The sequence below is a fragment of the Pan troglodytes genome, chromosome 20 (genome assembly GCF_028858775.2).
Source record: "Pan troglodytes isolate AG18354 chromosome 20, NHGRI_mPanTro3-v2.0_pri, whole genome shotgun sequence".
Classification (NCBI taxonomy): Eukaryota; Metazoa; Chordata; class Mammalia; order Primates; family Hominidae; genus Pan; species Pan troglodytes.
The window spans coordinates 39,563,957-39,586,401 of record NC_072418.2 but is presented as its reverse complement, the minus strand read 5'-3'; the positions used below and the strand labels follow the sequence as shown (position 1 = coordinate 39,586,401).

Here is a 22,445-nt window from a genome sequence, read left to right as displayed (position 1 = left end):
TACATATTGTCGTTTTGTAAGTCTAAATTTCTTCATTATAAGTAATTGTAGGCATAAGCGTTTAATTATTTGTGCCTTCTAATGTAGTTGTGTATGATCATAAATATATTGAAATATTAAGTTGTTCATTGTCTCCATTTTTGACATCTATAGATGTGTCGTTATTACCTATGAGTTTCATTTCAGAAGTGGTAGAGACATTGTTATATTTTCTTTTTGTATATAGAAAGCATTGAGTTTGATCAAGTTAAGAACCACAACGTATATCTGTCCCCCTTAGTGTGTGTTTTGGGGGTGGGAGAAACAGGAAGAAAAGAACAATAAAGATAATTCCAACTGAATCATTTGTTACTTTGCAAAACACCTGGTCTCACGGTTCTGCTTTCTCCTCCGTAGCTCTACATTCTCCAGACTCTGTGCTTTCCTAAGATAGGAACCCAGAAGAGGACTGATCATTTCTTGCAGCTCTAAAAACCATGGCTCGGGTAAATTGAAGTTTCCTTGTGCTCTTTTCACTTACTTTTTTACAGAGTATGTGTGTGTTTGTATTCCTTACTCTTGAAGCTTCATTCCTAACTGACCTCACTCAGGAATGTGCTCCTCAGTTTGTCCCATTCTGATAAGTGATAGTGTCTTCCCTAAGTGTGTCTTTCTAATCTAACCTTTAGTCACATACTTACTCAACAATATGTATATTGTTCAGTAATCTTTGACTAGGAACACTGATCTAACAAAAGTAGAGTTCCCTGATTTCATAAGGTAGAGGAGGATGTTAAATGGCACCACACATGAAAACCTTTTGAACTTCTCTTTAGATCTAAGTTCCCAGGTAGACAAGACAGGAGTTGGTCTTGACTGGGCTCACTCTCAATATGTGGCAAGCGCGCATGCTTTATGAGTTTTTAAGATTAGGAAGATGATTAGGGACTGAATACAGAGAGATCAGGGATCTTCCCCAGGAACATATAATTTAATATGGATCAATTTGAAATTCGACATTATGTGCTGGTCTTGAATGTATAAATTTGGATTATGTTTTTCACCTTTCTATTGTTTAGAATGATGAAAAGTTACATTTACGGATGAATGGTAAATATGATCATAGTGAAGATGATCATTCACCAGCAGAAGTTGTTGAGAATTATAAACTCTGAGAACCAAGAAATACTTACAAGATTTTTACAACCTAAAATGTTCAAATATGAGCACTTATTAAGTCAGACATATTCATTATATGGAGCTATTCTGTAGCCTATAAAATATTTACTAAATTATTTATGACAAGGAAAATGTTTATGATATAGTACTCTGATCTAACGGTGAATCTGGAGCTTCAATAAATTCTTTAATTTTATACAAATCTTATTTTATAAGGTTTTACAGAAAAATTTTACCAGTTATTTTGTTTATTCCTTAAATAGTGAAGAGAGAAACTTACATTTATTGAGAATGTATGATACACAATATACATATTGTATAAAATGCTTGTGTATGCTACTTCTTTTAATTGGGACATTGCATTTATTTTATTCCCAGACTTATCTGTAAAGTAAGATGTTCTATATGCAGAAAATATGTGTAGCAGGCCAGGTGCAGTGGCTCACACCTATAATCCCAGCACTTTGGGAGGCCTAAGCCTTAAGGCCAGGAATTCAAGACTAGCCTGGGCAACATAACAAGACCCCTGTCTCTACGAAAAAATTGGAAAATTATCAGGGCACAGTGGCATGTACTGTGAGTGGCACGTACTGTGGTCTCAACTACTCAGGAGAATGAGACAGGATCACTTAAGCCTAGGAGTTGGAGGCTGCGGTGAGCTATGATGGCGCCACTGCACTCCAGCCTGGATGACAGAGCAAGACCCTGTCTCCAAAACAACAACAACAACAACAACAACAAAACTATAGCAATAGGAATAATCAGGAACATATTTGTACTTTTCAGCCCAGGTGCTCTGTTGCTTCCTTTGTGGAGGGTTCCCCTTCATCTCCCTCTCCATTGAAAAAGTATTTTTTTGGCCGGGCACAGTGGCTCACACCTGTAATCCCAGCACTTTGGGAGGCCTAGTCGGGTGAATCACAAGGTCAGGATTTCGAGACCAGCCTGGCCAAGATGATGAAACCTTATCTCTACTAAAAATACAAAAATTAACTGGGCACAGTGGCAGGTGCCTGTAATCCCAGCTACTCAGGAGGCTGAGGCAGGAGAATTGCTTGAACCTAGGAGGCGGAGGTTGCAGCGTGCCGAGATCGCGCCACTGCACTCCAGCCTGAGCGACAGAGCAAGACTCCATCTCAAAAAAAAAAAAGAAAAGAAAAAAAGAAAAGCATTTTTTTAATTTCCAAAATTAACATTTTGTTTGTTGTTTCAGAAATTAGTGATGTTCAGGGATGTTGCCATTGACTTCTCTCAGGAAGAGTGGGAATGCCTGGACTCTGCTCAGAGAGATTTGTATAGAGACGTGATGTTGGAGAACTATAGCAACTTGGTATCACTAGGTAAGGAATCTAGCCTTCATATTTCAGGATCTACCTTTGGAATGGCTGCTTTCTCTGCTGTTATTTCAAATTTCCTTTTTAAGTAATTAACTGAATTTCTTATTCTTTTCAAAGGAGGAGTTTGAAATTACTGGAAGTAGACATGGTTTCTCAGGGCACCTTTATCTTTTCCATCCTTCAAAAAGCCTTACCACTGCCTTCTAATACCATCTTCCTTGATGAACAAAGGGCTAGATTTGAAGTTTGGGATACTTGGAATATTGGCAGATAAAACAGCCTGTACATTGTTACACTTTAGATCTGCTAAAGGAGCTCTAAATAATTCACATGCCCAGTCACAGATTTAAAAAATAGATGCAGAGATGTATGTTTTTTCTGATAAAAGAGTTTACATCATTTGTATAGTGATAGAGTAGATCAATGCATTTCACCAACAACTCAAATGAACACAACCCATTAATTAGAACAAACACATTGTCTTATATGTGCTTGGTAGTTGAATATTACATATTAAGAACTTTGGGCTGGGCTCGGTGGCTCACGCCTATAATCCCGGCACTTTGGGAGGCCAAGGTGGGTAGATCACCTGAGGTCAGGAGTTCAAGACTAGCCTGGCCAACATGGCGAAACCCCATCTCCACTAAAAATACAAAAATTGAGCTGGGCAGGGTGGTGTGTGCCTGTAATCCCAGTTACTCAGGAGATTGAGGGAGGAGAATTGCTTGAACCCATGAGGTGGAGGTTGCAGTGAGCTGAGATCACATCACTGTACTCCTCCAGCCTGGATGACAGAGCGAGACTCCATCTCAAAAAAAAAAAAAACTTGCATTGGACATTGAATGAATATGCTAGAATCATCTTTTATTGTAAAATAGTTGAGGGGGAACCTGTGATTGTCTAAGAAACTTTATTGTTTTCTTCTGTAGTATTTTTATATGAAACAAAATCCGTATCAATTACAACTTTAATAAGTGATTTTCCAACCTAGATGATAACTTTATTCCTTGTGCTGGAATAAACTGTCTCTTGCCTCTTCCTTCCTTTCTCCTCTGAAGCCTTTAGGAAGTCAATGATTAATACATGTCCCTAGAGGACCCAAGTTGTGTGGAAAAAAAAACCTATGACTTGAGGAGAAAAGCAAGGGTTTTTCACCATGATCTTCCTAAAGACTCTTACCTAATTTCTACTGCGTCCTTTCCCTGTTGGTTTTTATTATCATTCTTCCCACTTTCAAAAGAGGGAATGGTTGGCCGGGCGCGGTCTTGTGCTTGGTAGTTGAATATTACATATTAAGAACTTTGGGCTGGGCTCGGTGGCTCACACCTGTAATCCCAACACTTTGGGAGGCCGAGGAGGGCGGATCACCTGAGGTCGGGAGTTCGAGACCAGCCTGACCAACATGGAGAAACCCCATCTCTACTAAAAATACAAAAAATTAGCCAAGCATGGTGGCGCATGCCAGTAATCCCAGCTACTCTGGAGGTTGAGGCAGGAGAATCGCTTGAACCTAGGAGGCAGAGGTTGCAGTGAGCCGAGATTGTGCCACTGCACTCCAGCCTGGGCAACAGAGGGAGACTCTGTCTCAAAAAAAAAAAAAAAAGTGCAAATTAAAACCACAATGATATAATTATTTCACATGCTATAAATTGGCAGCTTTACAGTACCAGGCATTCTCAAGATTTGGAGGCAGAAGTGCACTATATCTTGATATTCACAATAGCCAAAAAGTGGGAACAACCCAAATGTCCATCAACTAATGAATGGATAAAATTTGGTATTTTCTTACAACGAAATATTATTCAGCAATAAAAAGGAATGAAGTTCTGATACATGCTTTAACATGGATGAACCTTGGAAACATGCTATAAAGAAATACCCGAGGCTGGGTAATTTATAATAAAAAGAGATTTACTTAGCTCATGCTTTGGAGGCTGTACGAGCATAGCACTAGTGTCTGCTTGGCTTCTGGTGAGGTCCAGGAAGCTTTTAGTCATGGTGGAAGGGAGGGGGAGTCGGTGTGTCACTGGCAAGAGAGGGGGCGAGAGAGAGGAGGAAATTCAGGCTCTTTTAAACAACCACATCTCGCGTGAACTCATAGCGTAAGAACTCACGACAGAGTCTTGCTCTGTCGCCCAGGCTAGAGTGCAATGGCCCGATCTCGGCTCACTGCAACCTCCTTCTCCTGGGCTCAAGCGATTCTCCTTCCTCAGCCTCCCCAGCAGCTGGGATTACAGGCACCTGCCACCACACCCAGCTAATTTTTGTATTTTTAGTAGAGATGGTATTTCACCATGTTGGCCAGACTGGTCTCAAACTCCTGACCTCGTGATCCGCCCACCTCCCTCCCAAAGTGCTGAGACTACAGGCGTGAGCCAGTGCACCCGGCCAAGAACTCACTCTTTACCACAAAGATGGCACGAAGCTATTCATGAGGAATCCACCCCCATGATCCAAACACCTCCCACCAAGCCCCACCTCTGACACTGGGGATTACATTCAACGTTAGATTACATCAACATGAGATTTGGAAGGGACAAACATCCAAACTATATCCCATGCCAAGTGAAAGAAGCCAAATACAAACACTGCATATTATATGATTGCATTTATATGAAATGTCCTCAATAGGGAAATCTATACTGACAGAAAGTAGGTTACTGGTTACCCAGCACTGGGGATGGGGAAGAGGTAGAACAGATGGAGAATGGGGAGTGGGGAGATGAGAAGTGACTGCTAATGAACACAGACAGCATTTCTCTTGGGGGTGAAAAAATGTTTAAAAATTAGATTGTTGTGATTGTTGCACATCTCAGTGGGTATACTAAAAGCCACTGAATTGTGCAGAAATAATATGGAAATGGTTGCCAAACTTGTGTGTACTTTAGAAATAGCTGCGGTCTTTTAAAAAATTCCACAGCCCAGGCCACACCCCAGACCAATTAAATAATAATTTCTAGGCATGGTACATGAGTATCATATTTTTTGAAATTCTCTAGGTTTTTCAAATGTTTAGCCATGTTTGATAACCACTGCACTGTGGTATTATCTGAGAATTTTTTTTAATTGAATGTTCACTCCATTTAATTTATTACCAATATACTTGGATTTATTTATCCCCTATTTTATGCTTTTTGTTTCCTCTTTTTATCTTATGGGCTTAAAAAAATTTCTCCCTCCTTAATCAGGGTGGATACAATCTTGTTTTATTTTTTGCAACTCCATTTTCCCGCTTGTTTTGTTTGGAAAACATACAGTATTTATTTATTTTTAAAAGTTATCTTTAACTTTTTATCATGTGTACCTAATTCCTTTTAATGTCAATGGTATTTTATAGTTTTTATTGATTGTAATTGTGTCTGAAAATTATATATTTAATGGACATTATATATTTTGATGGATACTAAAACATATTTATTCAGTCCACATACAATATTTGGTTTGCATATTGCTTTGCAATAAACTTGCTCTATCTCCACCCCTAGGATTTCAAGGCCAGCAAGTTGAAAAACAGACATATAAATAATAGTATCTACCGTGAAATAAATTGGTAACCTATGTGGCAATTAGTTGAGGTTCTAAGGAGAGATAAAAAATTGACATCTCTATGTCAAATATATATTTTATTGTCACAGAATTCTTATCAGAAGTATACCAGCAATGTATACCTATTATATACTTTATCAACAGTGGCTATTAGCACGTAGAAATATCTTTGTTAAGGCCAGGCGCGGTGGCTCATGCCTGTAATCCCAGCACTTTGGGAGGCTGAGGCGGGCAGATCACGAGGTCGAGAGATCAAGACCATCCTGGCCAACATGATGAAATCCCATCTCTACTAAATATACAAAAATTAGGTAGGTGTGGTGGCACATGCCTGTAATCCCAGCTACTCAGGAGGCTGAGGCAGGAGAATCGCTTGAACCTGGGAGGCGGAGGTTGCAGTGAGCTAAGATCACGCCACAGCACTCCAGCCTAGTGATAGAGCGAGACTCTGTCTCAAAAAAAAAAAAAAAAAGAAATATCTTTGTTGATTTGTAGATGAAAAACAGAAGAACATTTCTGCCATTGCCGGTGAATTTAAATACTTTGGGGGTATTTCTGCCTGTTTTGGTACTTTAGTTATTATCATTATTGTTTGTGTCACTTGACAAATACATGCTTAATTTAGTGAAGTCTAAAATTCATGTCTAACTTTCCTTAAGATAATTAAAGGATATTGAAATGCTTTAACTTTGATCTGTTTCTCCAATCTGGTATTGTTGTCTGGTATTTTAGTTCTGTTCTTTTTTTAACCTACAAAATGGGCATTATTTTTGTTTCATAATGGCAATGTTTGCTTGTGGATTTGTTGATGTAATTATCTTTTATTTGTATGCTGTTCCTCTTTCATTATACCTTCCTTCTGGGATATTTCATTTATCATGAAATACATTAGGGAAGGCTTATTGGTTTTATTTTTTTCTTTTCTTTTCTTTTCTTTTCTTTTCTTTTTTGAGATGGGGTCTCATTCTTGTTGCCCAGGCTGTAGTGCAGTGGCGCAATTTCGGCTCACTGCAACCTCCGCTTCCCAGGTTCAAGCGATTCTCCTACCTCAGCCTCCCCAGTAGCTGGGATTACAGGCGCCCGCAGCCAAGCCCAGCTTATTTTTTTATTTTTAGTAGAGACGGGGTTTCACCATGTTGGCCAGGCTGGTCTCGAACTCCTGACCTCAGGTGATCCACCCACCTCCACCTCCCAGAGTGCTGGGATTACAAGTGTGAGCTACCACCCCCGGCCTGTCTTATTGTTAATAAATGCTCTAAGTGTTTGTTTTTGTCATTGTTGCAAAATAACCTTGTTTCACTGTCATTCTTGCCTGATGATTTAACTAGGTATAAAATTCTATACTGACAATTATTTTTTTCTCAGCACTCTGAAGATATTATTCCACTGTCCTCTGGCTTCTATTGTTGCTCTTGAGAAGTCTGCCATCTGTTTCATTGTTATTCCTTTTGTAAGTAATCTGTATTTTCTCTGGCTGCTTTTAAGATTTTTTTTCTTTAAGATTTAAATGTAATTGATTATATTGTTTCACTTCTAGATGTTTGATGTTCTCCCCCTCTCCCAGATCTTTTTTTTTTTAACTCATCCCTTTCTCATGGTTTTTATCTTATACTTTCATATATTTCCAGCACTTATGTGTCATACAATCCCAATTTCTGGGAAACAGGTCTAATTTTGCTGTTTCTTGTATCCATGGGGACTCTTGTGTAATGATGAATTATCCATAGCACTTTTTTTCTCCTTTTCTTTGAGAGTCTAGGCCAAGACTGAAAAGTCCCTTGTCATTTTCCTTTAAGGTTTGCTGGATTTGTTTTTCTTTCTCTGAACTTTATGTCTTGAATATTTCCAATTTTGTAAAGAGGTTTGTTTGTAATCCCTGCTCTTTTGTTGAGGAAAGGTCTTGTCTGTTCAGTTTTTTCAGACCATTAATATACAAACATCTAGGTAATTAAAATCAACAAATATCCCAAGGGTAACTGTAACTTCAGAGCATATTTACTCCCTCTACTTTCTGGTTCCTACTTCATTGTAGCACCCCTGGATCTTGTTTACTTTCTTTTATGCTTCACATACTTTTAAAAGGACATCTGTCATATTTTTCCAGTATTTATTAGTGTTTTTTAAGAAATCGGATGTACCATTTACATATTAACAATATTGAATCCTTTTATTGTTCAACATGCTAAATCTGCTTTTCTTTTTATGTTCTCTGTAAAGTTTCATGGTTTTTTCTTTTCTTTTTTTTTCTTTTTTTTTTGAGACAGAGTCTCGCTGTGTCACCCAGGCTGGAGTGCAGTGGCGTGATCTCGGCTCACTGCAACCTCTGACTCCCTGGTTCAAGTGATTCTCCTGCCTCAGCCTCCCAAGTAGCTGGGACTACAGGCACCTGCCACCACACCCAGATAATTCTTGTATTTTTAGTAGAGACAGGGTTTCACTATGTTGGCCAGGCTGGTCTTGAATTCTTGACCTTGTGATCTGCCTGCCTCAGCCTCCCAAAGTGCTGGGATTAGTTTCATGTTTTTTTCTTAAAAGATCTTGCACATTTCTTAAGCAATTTCTCAGTACATTTTGTTTATAATATGAATAGGAATATTTTGTTCTGTAACATTTTCTAAATGGCTAATACTGATATATATGAGAAAGTATTGATTTCTATAAATTGAAAATCTTATGGAAATATAGTTTTTCAGTGGATTATAGTGGATTTTTAGGTGGACAGTTTTGCTCTCTACATACAATATGTGGTCTCTTCCTTTTCTGTTTGTACCTTTAAAAAAAGGCAACTAAATTCAGTAGGACCCTGGAGCGGAATTTGAAAACAAATCATTCTTATCTTTTCTCAAACTTTATTGGCAGTGTTTCTAATGTTTAACTATTAAATGTATTTCTATAGGCATCTGGTAGATACTCTTAACTAGGTTTTTACCTAATTCCAGTTTTAGAGAACTTTTAATAAAAGGTCTTAGAATATATTAAAAATTTTTTTGCATTTCTTGAAATCATGCTATTTTATTCTTTAACTTCTTTATGTGGGAAAATGGACTCTGATGTTGAATTATTCCTGCATTTGTGGGATAAAGTTTATATGATCATGATGTGTTATGCCTTAAATACACAGCTAGATTCTATGTTCCTAATATTTTCTTTTAAAATTTTACCTTTGTTTGTTCACGAGATTGGCTTAGTTTTCCTAAGGTCATTTTTCAATGTTGTTATACTAGTTAATTTAACTTTGTAAAATGACTAGGGTAGATTACCATATTTTTATATGTTCAACAACAGTTATGTACGATTGGAATTATATATCCTTTTTTCTTTTTTTTGAGACAGGGTCTCCCTCTGTCACTTAGGCTGGAGTGCAGTGGCCTGATCACAGCTCACTGCAGCCTCCACCTCCCTGAGCCCGGGTGATCCTAGTTGAGACTACAGGCACGTGCCACCATGCCTGGCTAATTTTTGTAGTTTTTGTAGAGATGAGGTTTTGCCACATTGCCCAGACTAGTCTCGAACTCCTGGGCTCAGGCAATCTACCTGCCTTGGCCTCTCAAAGTGCTGGGATTACAGGTATAAGCCACCACACCCGGCCTATATATTCTTTAATGTTTGGATAATATTGCCAGTCCTACCAGTCACTGGAATCTATTGCCTTGAATATTAGATATAATAGGTACTATGACCAGCAGATACAAATGATCATCAGTCATAGGTATCTATTGCCTTTTAGGAGCACAGACACTGAGCTCAAATTTAAATTTTTTATGTGGTTATTGCTGTATATCAGTTATTATATCTTCATGGGTTATTTTTCATGTTTTTCATCTGTTTCATCCAGTTCTAATTTACTGTTGCGTTAATAGGTTTTTTCATAAACACTTTTAAAAGTTTTGTTTTATTTTAGTTGAAACATAATGCACATATTTATGGGCTACCATGTGATGTTTTATACATATGTATATTGTGTAATTATCAAATCAGGATAATTAGCATATCTGTCACCTCAAACACTTGTCATTTCTTTGTGGTTAGGACATTCAAGATGCTCTCTTCTAGCTATCTGCAGGCATTCAGGACATTTTTGTTGACTATATAGTCACCTTATTGTGCAATAGTACATCAGAACTTATTTCTCCTATCTAACTATAACTTTGTACCCATAGACCAATCTCTTCCCAGCCACCCCCTCAGCATCTGGTAACCACTGTTCTACGCTCTACTTATATGAGATCAACTTTTTTAGGTTCCACATATGAGTGAGATCATGTGATATTTGTCCTGTTCTTGGTGTATTTCACTTAATATAATGTCCTCTAGCTTCATCCAAGTTGTCAAAAATAACAGGATTTTATTCATTTTTATAGGTGAATAGTATTCTATTCTGCATATATGCCACATTTTTGAAAATCCATTTATCTTTTGATGTACACTGAGTTCGAGTCCATGTTATTGCTATTGTGGATAGTGCTGCAGTAAACATGGGAATGCAGATGCCTCTTTGACATACTGATTTCCTTTCCTTTGGATGTATACCCAGTAGTTAGATTGTTGGATCATATGGTAGTTCTATGTTTACTTTTTTGAGAAACCTCCATACTATTTTCCATAATGGCTGTGCTAATTTACATTCCCACCAAGAGTGTGTAAGAGTTCCCCTTTTTCCACATTTTTACCAGCATTTGTTATCTTTTGTCTTTTTAATAGCCATTCTAACAGCGGTGAGGTGATATCTGATTGTAGCTTCGATTTGCATTTCCCTATAATTAGTGATATTGAGCATTTTTTCATTTACCTGTTAGCCATTTGTATGTCTTGAGAAATGCCTATTCAAATCTTTTGACTATTTTTTAATCAGATTATTTGTTTTTTTGCTGTTGAGTTGACTTTCTTATATATTCTTGGTATTAACACCTTATTAGATGCATAGTTTGTGAATATTTTCTTCCATTCTGTAGGTTGTCTCTTTTTTGTTTGCTTTGAGATGGAGTCTCGCTCTGTCACCCAGGCTGGAGTGCAGTGGTGCAATCTCGGCTCACTACAACCTCCGCCTGCCAGGTTCAAGTGATTCTCTTGCCTCAGCCTCCAGAGTAGCTGGGACTACAGGCACATGCCACCACGCCCGGCTAATTTTTTGTATTTTTAGTAGAGACGGTGTTTCACTGTGTTAGCCAGGATGGTCTCAGTCTCCTGACCTTGTGATCTGCCCGCCTCGGCCCCCCAAAGAGCTGGGATTATAGATGTGAGCCACCACGCCCAGGCTGTAGGTTGTCTCTTTACTCTCATTTCCTTTGCTGTACAGAAGCTTTTTACTTTGATGTAGTATGTTTATCTGTTTTTGCATTTGTCAGTGCTTTTGAGGTATTATTAAAAAATCCTTGCCCAGATCAATGTCTGTTTCCCTGTGTTTTCTTCTACTGGTTTCATAGTTTCCAGTCTTACATTTAAGTCTTTAATCCATTTTGAGTTGAGTGGTGAGACAGGGGTCTAGTTTCATTCTTTTGCAGGTGGATATTCAGTTTTCCCAGCAACATTTACTGAAGAAAGTATCCTTTTCCCAATGTGTGTTCTTGGCCTTCCTGTTGAAAATCAGTTGGCTGCAAATACTTGGATTTTTTTTTTTCCTGGGTTCTCTATCCTGTTCCATTGGTCTATGTGTCTGGTTTCATGCCAATACCATACTGTTTGGTTACTGTTGTTTTGTAGTATATTTTCAAGTCATGGAGTTTGATGCCTCCAGCTTGGTTCTTTTTGTACAAGATTGCTTTGGCGGCCTGGCGCAGTGGCTCACACCTGTAATCCTAACACTTTGGGAGGCTGAGGCAGGTGGATCACCTGAGGCCAGGAGTTTGAGACCAGCCTGGCCAACATGGCGAAACCCCATCTCTACTAAAAATACAAAAAATTGCTGGGCGTGGTGGCAGGCATCTGTCATCCCAGCTACTCAGGAGGCTGAGGCAGGAGAATCACGTGAACCTGGGAGGTGGAGGTTGCAGTGAGCCAAGAGTGTGCCATTGCACTCCAGCCTGGGCGACAAGAGCAAAACTCCATCTCAAAAAAAAAAATTGCTTTGGCTGTTTGGGGACTTTTGTGGTTCCATATGAATTTTAGGATTCTTCTTTGTATTTCTGTGCAGTGTCATTGGTGGTATTTTGATAGGGATTGCATAGCATTTGTAGATTGTTTTGGGTAGTATGGACATTTTAACAATGTTAATTCTTCTGATCCATGAACATGGAAAATATTTCCACTTATTAGTTTCCTCTTTAATTTCTTTTGTCAATGTTTATAGTTCTCATTGTAAAACTCTTGCCTCTTTGGTTAAATTTATTCCTTTTTTTTTTTTTGCTATCTATTATAAATGGGATTGATTTCCTTTTCACAGTTTCCTGTTGGCCTATGGAAATGCTACTTATTTTTGTACATTGATTTTGTCAGTCATTAGCACCTTATTTTGTTCATTTGATGAGCTCATATTTTCCTGAATGTTCTTGATGTTTATGGACACATGATGTCTGTGCACTGAGCAATTTATTCAAGAGTTTGCAGGCCAGAACCTGGTATCTCACGCCTGTAATCCCAGCACTTTGGGAAGCTGAGGCGGGTGGATCACCTGAGGTCAGGAGTTCAAGACCAGCCTGACCAATATGGTGAAACCCCATCTCTACTAAAAATACAAAAATTAGCTGGCCATGGTGGTGTGTGCCTGTAGTCCCAGCTACTCAGGAGGCTGAGACAGGAGAATTGCTTGAACCCTGGAGGCAGAGGTTGCAGTGAGCTGAGATCATGCCACTGCTCTCCAGCCTGGGCAGCAGAGCAAGACTCCATCTCAATCAATCAATCAAGTTCGCAGTCTAGCTTTGTTTGTGCCCATCCTTCTTCCAAAGGCCTTCCAGACATTCTAAACAGACTATCTGTTGTATTCCCTTGAGCCTGTAACCACTGCATCCATCTCAGCATTAAAGGGCATTAAGCCCAGGCTTCCTACTAGCCTTGCAAGGGCTCCAAGGTTGTTGTGGCTCTCCACCTGGGTGGACCTAGAGAAAACCCAAGAAGGATACTGGTGCTGTATGGGAGTCCAGACAGGGACCTGAGCCCAGAAGACTGTCCTGGTGGCCCAGATGGGTGTGCCTTCAGCAGGTCCTTGCACAGGCAAGATAGGTCTCTAATTACAGTGAGAGGGCTGGAGCTGAGACTGGGCCCCCTCAGGATTTGCTGTCCTACAGGACAGAGGCTGGCAAGCCTATCTTGTTGGCTTAGACAGGTGCACATCTCCCAGCATGTCTCTGCAGAGATGGGGTAGTTCTATGACTACAACAGGAGGGGCTAGAGCTTAGACTGGGCCCTCTTGGGATCTGCTGTGGGACAGAGGCTTCCATGCACAGATGGAATAGTTCCCTGACTGCAGTGGGAGGTGCTGGAGCTGAGCCTGGACCCCCTGAGGATGTGCTATGGGATGGCAGCTGATGAGCCCATCTCAGCCCACATGGGTGTGTCTCCCACCGTGTCTACACAGAGGGGATAGTTCTCCAGTTATTGCAGGAGGGCCCAAGGCAAAGACTGGGCTTCCTCAAGGTCTGCTGTGGGACAGAGGTTGGTGAGCCCATCGTGAAGCCTCCAACTCCCAAACCATGAGATACAGATGAATCTTACTCTGGATCCTTGTATGAGCGGTTCTGAGCTGGCACCCCAGCTGAGGAGGCTGGAGCTAAGCCACAGAGCAACTGTGAGGTTCACTACCAGGACTGTTGTCAGCAGGCATAAGAGACTCTCCACCTAGACACTAGTGTGCATGATTCCTCCTGGACCTTTAGGCAGATGGTTTTGATTGCACGCCCAAGGCCAAATGGGGCTGTAGCCAAGCCCTCTGGGGAATGGGGCCATTTTCAAGCTTTGAACATGGGATCAGCATGGGAGATCGGCCACCTGCGTGCCAGTCTGCACTCTCAAAATGACTTTCCTAGGTCTTGGGCTTTACTCAAGTTTTACAACCTCCTACCTGAATTTCAAAGCTTCTGCAAAGAGACTTTTATCTGTGGATGGGTGCAGAATTCTCGTGAGGGGATATGAGTGGGTTACCTCCTATTTCTGCCATCTTGCTGATGTCACTCCCATAATCTCTCATAAACACTTTTTAACTCCTCAATTTATGGTTACCTTTTTCTCTCCAGTGCTTTGGATTTGTGCTAAATCTAATTTTTTTCTGCACGTCACTTTTTTTGTATTATTTATGGATATTTTCAAATAATTTTGGTATTTTGATTTTGCTAATTATTTCTGCTGTTTCTACGTTTCTAATTTACTCATTTTCTGATTTTTATCTCACTTATATTTTTGTTTTTAGTTATGCTTTTTGCTCACTTCTTCTTGAGGTGAAATCTTAATTCTCTTAACTATAATATTTCTTGTTTTTTAATAAATGCACTTAAGACTGTAAATTTCCCTGGGTACAATTTTAGCTGATTTCTTGGGATTTCACACAAAGTTTCTTTTGCTATTTGGGTCTAAATTGTTTTAAAATTTTATTTTTATTTCCTTCTATAACAAACATCATATAGAATTGTCTTAGTAACTTAATTCTAGGATTATATGTTTTTTCTATGTTTTTATAATTTTTAGTTTTATGCTAATGTGATCATTAAAAATATTTTATGTCAGTTTTATCTACCTATATTACTAATTATGTTATAGTCTTCCTTGTTTTTATTTCTGGTCTGTTTATATTCTATTCTCTACTATGATGGTGATTAATTTCTCTATATGTCTGCTAGTTTTTGTTTATTTAGGAGCTAAGTTGTTGGTTACATAATGGTCATGACTATTCATCCTCTTGCCTGGCTCTTAGATGATGTCCCTGAGCTGATCTCACTGAGAAAACTGAAGCTAGCAGAAGAGAAGCGAGATTCTTGCTTCCTTGTCTGTTTACCTACCTTCATCTATACTCATTCGACCTCTTTTCCTATTAACATGTAACCTTTTTGTGCCTTTACTTAAGCCCAGTACCCTCACTTGTATACTGAATTCCATTCCTTCTCATATTTTTAAGGACACTGTTGAAGGAATTGCCCTTTGTCTCTTCTAACATGAACTTGTCCATATCTTTTACAATAATTTTCATCAGCATACAAACATGCCTTAATTTCTTCTATCTTAAAAGGAAAAAAAACAAAACCAAATATTTTGACACACATTTTCCTCTTGATATAGCTCCATTTCTTTGCTACTTTTTACAGAAAAATACAAAAGAATTTTCCATATTCCCTAACTCCAGCTCTTCTCTCATTTTTTTTTTGTCTTTTTTTTTTATTATTATACTTTAAGTTCTAGGGTACATGTGCACAACGTGCAGGTTTGTTACATATGTATACATGTGCCATGTTGGTGTGCTACACCCATTAACTCATCATTTACATTAGGTATATCTCCTAATGCTATCCCTCCCCCCCTTCCCCCTCCCCCGACCCCACAACAGGCCCCAGTGTGTGATGTTCCCCTTCCTGTGTCCAAGTGTTCTCATTGTTCAATTCCCACCTATGAGTGAGAACATGTGGTGTTTGTTTTTTTGTCCTTGAGATAGTTTGCTAAGAATGGGTTTCCGGCGTCATCCATGTCCCTACGAAGGACATGAACTCATCCTTTTTTATGGCTGCATAGTATTCCATGGTGTATATATGCCACATATTCTTAATCCAGTCTATCATTGATGGACATTAGGGTTGGTTCCAAGTCTTTGCTATTGTGAATAGTGCCGCAATAAACATACGTGTGCATGTGTCTTTATAGCAGCATGATTTATAATCCTTTGGGTATATACCAGGTAATGGGATAGCTGGGTCAAATGGTATTTCTAGTTCTAGATCCTTGCGGAATTGCCACATTGTCTTCCACAATGGTTGAACTAGTTTACAGTCCCACCAACAGTGTAAAAGTGTTCCTGTTTCTCCACATCCTCTCCAGCACCTGTTGTTTCCTGACTTTTTAATGATCACCATTCTAAATGGTGTGAGATGGTATCTCATTGTGGTTTTGATTTGCATTTCTCTGATGGCCAGTTGATGATGAGCATTTTTCCATGTGTCTGTTGGCTGCATATGTGTCTGTTGGCTACATAAATGTCTTCTTTTGAGAAGTGTCTGTTCATATCCTTTGCCCGCTTTTTGATGGGGTTGTTTTCTTCTTGTGAATTTGAGTTCTTTGTAGATTCTGGATATTAGCCCTTTTTTTTTTTTCCTTTGTGTTCTTTTTTTTTTTTTTTTTATTGATCATTCTTGGGTGTTTCTCGCAGAGGGGGAACTGGCAGGGTCACAGGACAATAGTGGAGGGAAGGTCAGCAGATAAACAAGTGAACAAAGGTCTCTGGTTTTCCTAGGCAGAGGACCCTGCGGCCCTCCGCAGTGTTTGTGTCCCTGGGTACTTGAGATTAGGGAGTGGTGATGACTCTTAACGAGCATGCTGCCTTCAAGCATCTGTTTAACAAAGCACATCTTGCACCACCCTTAATCCATTCAACCCTGAGTGGACACAGCACATGTTTCAGAGAGCACAGGCTTGGGGACAAGGCCACAGATCAACATGATCCCAAGGCAGAAGAATTTTTCTTAGTACAGAACAAAATGAAAAGTCTCCCATGTCTACCCCTTTCCACACAGACACGGCAACCATCCGATTTCTCAATCTTTTCGCCACCTTTCCCCCTTCTTTCTATTCCACAAAACCGCCACTGTCATCATGGCCCGTTCTCAATGAGCTGTTGGGCACACCTCCCAGACGGGGTGGTGGCCGGGCAGAGGCGCCCCTCACCTCCCGGACGAGGTGGCTGGCCGGGCGGGGGGCTGACCCCCCCACCTCCCTCCCAGACGGGGCGGCTGGCCGGGCGGGGGGCTGACCCCCCCCACCTCCCTCCCGGACGGGGCGGCTGGCCGGGCGGGGGGCTGACCCCCCAACCTCCCTCCCGGACAGGGCGGCTGGCCGGGTGGGGGGTTGAGTCCCCCACCTCCCTCCCGGACGGGGCGGCTGGCTGGGCAGAGGGGCTCCTCACTTCCCAGTAGGGGCGGCTGGGCAGAGGCGCCCCTCACCTCCCAGACGGGGTGGCTGGCCGGGCGGGGGGCTGACCCCCCCACCTCCCTCCCAGACGGGGCGGCTGGCCGGGCGGGGGGCTGACCCCCCAACCTCCCTCCCGGACGGGGCGGCTGGCCGGGCGGGGGGCTGGGCCCCCCACCTCCCTCCCGGCCGGGGCGGCTGGCCGGGCGGGGGGCTGGCCCCCCCCACCTCCCTCCCGGACGGGGCGGCTGGCCGGGCAGAGGGGCTCCTCACTTCCCAGTAGGGGCGGCCGGGCAGAGGCGCCCCTCACCTCCCGGACGGGGTGGCTGGCCGGGTGGGGGGCTGAGCCTACCTCCCTCCCGGACGGGGCGGCTGGCCGGGCGGGGGGCTGACCCCCCCACCTCCCTCCCAGACGGGGCGGCTGGCCGGGCAGAGGGGCTCCTCACTTCCCAGTAGGGGTGGCCGGGCAGAGGCGCCCCTCACCTCCCGGATGGGGCGGCTGGCCGGGCGGGGGGCTGAGCCCCCCACCTCCCGGACGGGGCGGCTGGCCGGGCGGGGGGCTGACCCCCCGACCTCCCTCCCGGACGGGGCGGCTGGCCGGGCAGGGGGCTGACCCCCCACCTCCCTCCCGGACGGGGCGCTGGCCTGGCGGGGGGCTGACCCCCACCTCCCTCCCGGACGGGGTGGCTGCCGGGCGGAGACGCTCCTCATTTCCCAGATGGGGTGGCAGCCGGGCGGTGGGGCTCCTCACTTCTCAGACGGGGCGGTTGCCAGGCGGAAGGTCTCCTCACTTCTCAGACGGGGCGGCCGGGCAGAGACGCTCACCTCCCAGATGGGGTCGCGGCCTGGCTGAGGCGCTCCTCACATCCCAGACGGGGCGGCGGGGCAGAGGCGCTCCCCACATCTCAGACGATGGGCGGCCGGGCAGAGACGCTCCTCACTTCCTAGATGGGATGGCGGCCGGGAAGAGGCGCTCCTCACTTCCCAGGTGGGATGGCGGCTGGGCAGAGACGCTCCTCACTTTCCAGACTGGGCAGCCAGGCAGAGGGGCTCCTCACATCCCAGATGATGGGCGGCCAGGCAGAGACGCTCCTCACTTCCCAGACGGGGTGGCGGCTGGGCAGAGGCTGCAATCTCCGCACTTTGGGGGGGCCAAGGCAGGCGGCTGGGAGGTGGAGGCCGTAGCGAGCCGAGATCACGCCACTGCACTCCAGCCTGGGCACCATTGAGCACTGAGTTAAGGAGACTCCGTCTGCAATCCCGGCACCTTGGGAGGCCGAGGCTGGCGGATCACTCGCAGCTAGGAGCTGGAGACCAGTCCGGCCAACACAGTGAAACCCCATCCCCACCAAAAAAACACGAAAACCAGTCAGGCGTGGCGGCGTGCGCCTGCAATCGGAGGCACTCGGCAGGCTGGGGCAGGAGAATCAGGCAGGGAGGCTGCAGCGAGCCGAGATGGCAGCAGTACAGTCCAGCTTTGGCCCGGCATGAGAGGGAGACCATGGAAAGGAGAGGGAGAGGGAGACGGGAGAGGGAGACGGGCGACGGGAGACGGGAGAGGGAGACGGGAGAGGGAGACGGGAGGATATTAGCCCTTTGTCAGATGGGTAGATTGCAAAAATTTTCTCCCATTCTTTAGATTGCCTGTTCACTCGGTTGGTAGTTTCTTTTGCTGTGCAGAAGCTCTTTAGTTTAATTAGATCCCATTTGTCAATTTTGGCTTTTGTTGCCCTTGCTTTTGGTGTTTTAGACATGAAGTCCTTGCCTGTGTCTGTGTCCTGAATGGTATTGCCTAGGTTTTCTTCTAGGGTTTTTATGGTTTTAGGTCTAACATTTAAGTCTTTAATCCATCTTGAATTAATTTTTATATAAGGTGTAAGGAAGGGATCCAGTTTCAGCTTTCTACATATGGCTAGCCAGTTTTCCCAGCACCATTTATTAAATAGGGAATCCTTTCCCCATTTCTTGTTTTTGTCAGGTTTGTCAAAGATCAGATGGTTGTAGATGGGTGGTATTATTTCTGAGGGCTCTGTTCTGTTCCATTGATCTATATCTCTGTTTTGGTACCAGTACCATGCTGTTTTGGTTACTGTAGCCTTGTAGTATAGTTTGAAGTCAGGTAGCGTGATGCCTCCAGCTTTGTTCTTTTGGCTTAGGATTGGCTTGGCAATGCGGGTTCTTTTTTGGTTCCATATGAACTTTAGTTTTTTTCCAATTCTGTGAAGAAAGTCATTGGTAGCTTGATGGGGATGGCATTGAATCTATAAATTACCTTGGGCAGTATGGCCATTTTATTGATTCTTGATTCATCATTGATTCAGTATGGCCATTTTACGATATTGATTCTTCCTATCCATGAGCATGGAATGTTCTTCCATTTGTTTGTGTTCTCTTTTATTTCACTGAGCAGTGTTTTGTAGTTCTCCTTGAAGAGGTCCTTCACATCCCTTGTAAGTTGGATTCCTAGGTATTTTATTCTCTTTGAAGTAATTGTGAATGGGAGTTCACTCATGATTTGGCTGTTTGTCTGTTATTGGTGTATAAGAATGCTTGTGATTTTTGCACATTGATTTTGTATCCTGAGACTTTGCTGAAGTTGCTTATCAGCTTAAGGAGATTTTGGGCAGAGACTATGGGGTTTTCTAAATATACAGTCATGTCATCTGCAAACAGGGACAATTTGACTTCCTCTTTTCCTAATTGAATACCCTTTCTTTCTCCTGCCTGATTGCCCTGGCCAGATCTTCCAACACTATGTTGAATAGGAGTGGTGAGAGAGGGCATCCCTGTCTTGTGCCAGTTTTCAAAGGGAATGCTTCCAGTTTTTGTCCATTCAGTATGATATTGGCTGTGGGTTTGTCATAAATAGCTCTTATTATTTTGAGATACATCCCATCAATACCTAATTTATTGAGAGTTTTTAGCATGAAGGGCTGTTGAATTTTGTCAAAGGCCTTTTCTGCGTCTATTGAGATAATCATGTGGTTTTGTCTTTGGTTCTGTTTATATGCTGGATTACGTTTATTGATTTGCATATGTTGAACCAGCTTTGCATCCCAGGGATGAAGCCCACTTGATCATGGGTAGATAAACTTTTTGATGTGCTGCTGGATTCGGTTTGCCAGTATTTTATCTTCTCTCATTCTTTTGAATCTGGTTCAGTCAGAACTTGCTCCCATTATTCTGCCAAAACTATTCTTGTGAAGATGACCAGTAATCTCCATTTTGCTAATAATGCCATTTTTAACTTAGGAAGCACGATTTAGGCCGAGCACGGTGGCTCACACCTGTAATCCCACCACTTTGGGAGGCCAAGGCAGGGAGATCACCTGAGGGCAGAAGTTCAAGATCTGAAGGGGTGGCCTGCCCCTCCATACCTGTGGGTGTTTCTCGTCAGGTGCAACAAGAGACTGAGAAAAGAAAGAGACAGAGACAAAGTGTGGAGAAAGAAAAGTGGGCCCAGGGGACCGGTGCTTACTGGTCTCTGAGTTCCCTCAGTATTTATTGATCATTATCTCTACCATCTCGGAGAGGGGGATGTGGCAGGACAATAGGGTAATAGTGGGGAGAGGGTCAGCGGGAAAACATGTAAACAAACGTCTCTGTGTCGTAAACAAGGTTAAGAAAAGGTGCTGTGCCTTGATGTGCACGTATACAAACATCTCGGTGCATTAAAGAGCAGTATTACCACTAGCATGTCTCTCCTCCAGCCCTAAGGCGGTTTTCTCCTATCTCAGTAAATAGAACATACAATTGGGTTTTACACTGAGACATTCTATTGCCCAGGGACGAGCAGGAGACAGATGCCTTCCTCTTACCTCAACTGCAAAGAGGCCTTCCTCTTTTACTAATCCTCCTCAGCACAGACCCTTTTCGGGTGTCGGGCTGGGGGATGTCGGGCTGGGGGACAGTCAGGTCTTACCCTTCCCATGAGGCCATATCTCAGGCTATCACATGGGGAGAAATCTTGGGCAATACCTGGCTTTCCCAGGCAGAGGTCCCTGTGGCCTTCCGCAGTGTATTGTGTCCTGGGTACTTGAGATTAGAGAATGGTGATGACTTTTAACAAGCATACTGCCTTCAAGCACTTTTTTTTAACAAAGTACATCCTGCATAGCCCTTTGGTAAATCCATTAAACCTTGAGTCAACACAGCACATGTCTCTGCGAGCACAGGGTTGGGGCTAGGGTTACAGATTAACAGCATCTCAAGGCAGAAGAATTTTCTTGGTACAGAACAAAACGGAGTCTCTTATGTCTACTTATTTCTGCATAGACACGGTAACAGTCTGATCTCTCTTTTCCCATTTCCCCCTTTTCTTTTGGACAAAATCGCCGTCGTCATCATGGCCCGTTCTCGATGGTCGCTGTCTCTTCGGAGCTGTTGGGTACACCTGCAGGCTAACAACAGACAGAACAGGCACACAAGGATTAATAGGAAATTTACAATAGTAGAACTTCCGATGGTCTTAACCCAAGTGACAGGGTTAAGATTTGTGAGACCATCAGCAACTCCATGATTGCCTCAGTTCCTGGTACCAAATTTAATGGGCTTTTGAGCCTTCAAAAATTTGTTCTTTTAATTTGGAAATGTCTAAAGTGAGATTATCTTTTCTTCCCTGTAGACGGCATCTAACCATGTCCCAGTGATGCTCAGACTCATTATAAACTCCAGGTATAATACAAAAATCTGACGTATTCCAGTCACACTGTAACTGGAAATGATGTTCTAAGCTCATGAGCCTATCTCCCATCCAAATGACAGTCTAAGATCATTAATTTGATTTGTCAATTTTTGATCAATACCAGATTGTGAATTCCACCATCTTGTAGAATTCTTTTGCCAATCATTAACAAAGTTTACTGTCCGAACAGAAGAGTGCAATGCAACTCCTGCCACAGCGGCTGTAGTTGTGACTGCGATTAATCCCATAATCACCGCAATTAAAGTAAAAATGAATCTTTTGGATCTATTTAAAATGACTTTTAATACTTCAGTCAAAATATGGATGGATGGCGATGCCTCCCACGGTCGGTCCATGGACACAGGGATCCACACGCCTTCCCTTGCTCTCACTAGCAGAATATAGTGCTGCCAATTGAAAGTTGAATCAATGCAAGTAAACAATCTGCAATTTTAACAGGTTATATAGTTTGGGAGTCTGGTTTAATAACTATATTTCCTACAACTAGCATATAAGGGCGCTTTATACAACTTTGTAAAGAAACCGTTAGACTTGAATTTAGGTCGATAGTATAAAATGGCTTATGATCTCCTGTTTCTATAGCTTGATTTCCAGATCAAATTCTAATGCGGTATGAGGCCACAGTAAGCCTCCATAATTCTGGATGTTCAGGACCAGAAACAGGA

General features: G+C 42.6%; 1 protein-coding gene across 10 annotated transcripts in view; it reads left to right on the top strand.

Annotated features, from left to right (window-relative positions):
- Positions 1-22,445, top strand: part of ZNF420 (zinc finger protein 420) — a 126,181-nt gene that overhangs the window by 82,044 nt on the left and 21,692 nt on the right. For 8 of the 10 annotated variants that reach the window (XM_054673361.2, XM_016935764.4, XM_016935763.4 and 5 more), the window contains 2 exons: positions 397-485; positions 2,372-2,498. The exons of the other annotated variants lie outside the window; for them this stretch is intronic. In XM_054673361.2, the coding sequence (XP_054529336.1) occupies positions 477-485; positions 2,372-2,498 (136 nt within the window). In that variant the 5' untranslated portion in view covers positions 397-476. The remainder of the gene's footprint in view (positions 1-396; positions 486-2,371; positions 2,499-22,445) is intronic. 10 annotated transcript variants of the gene reach the window in all.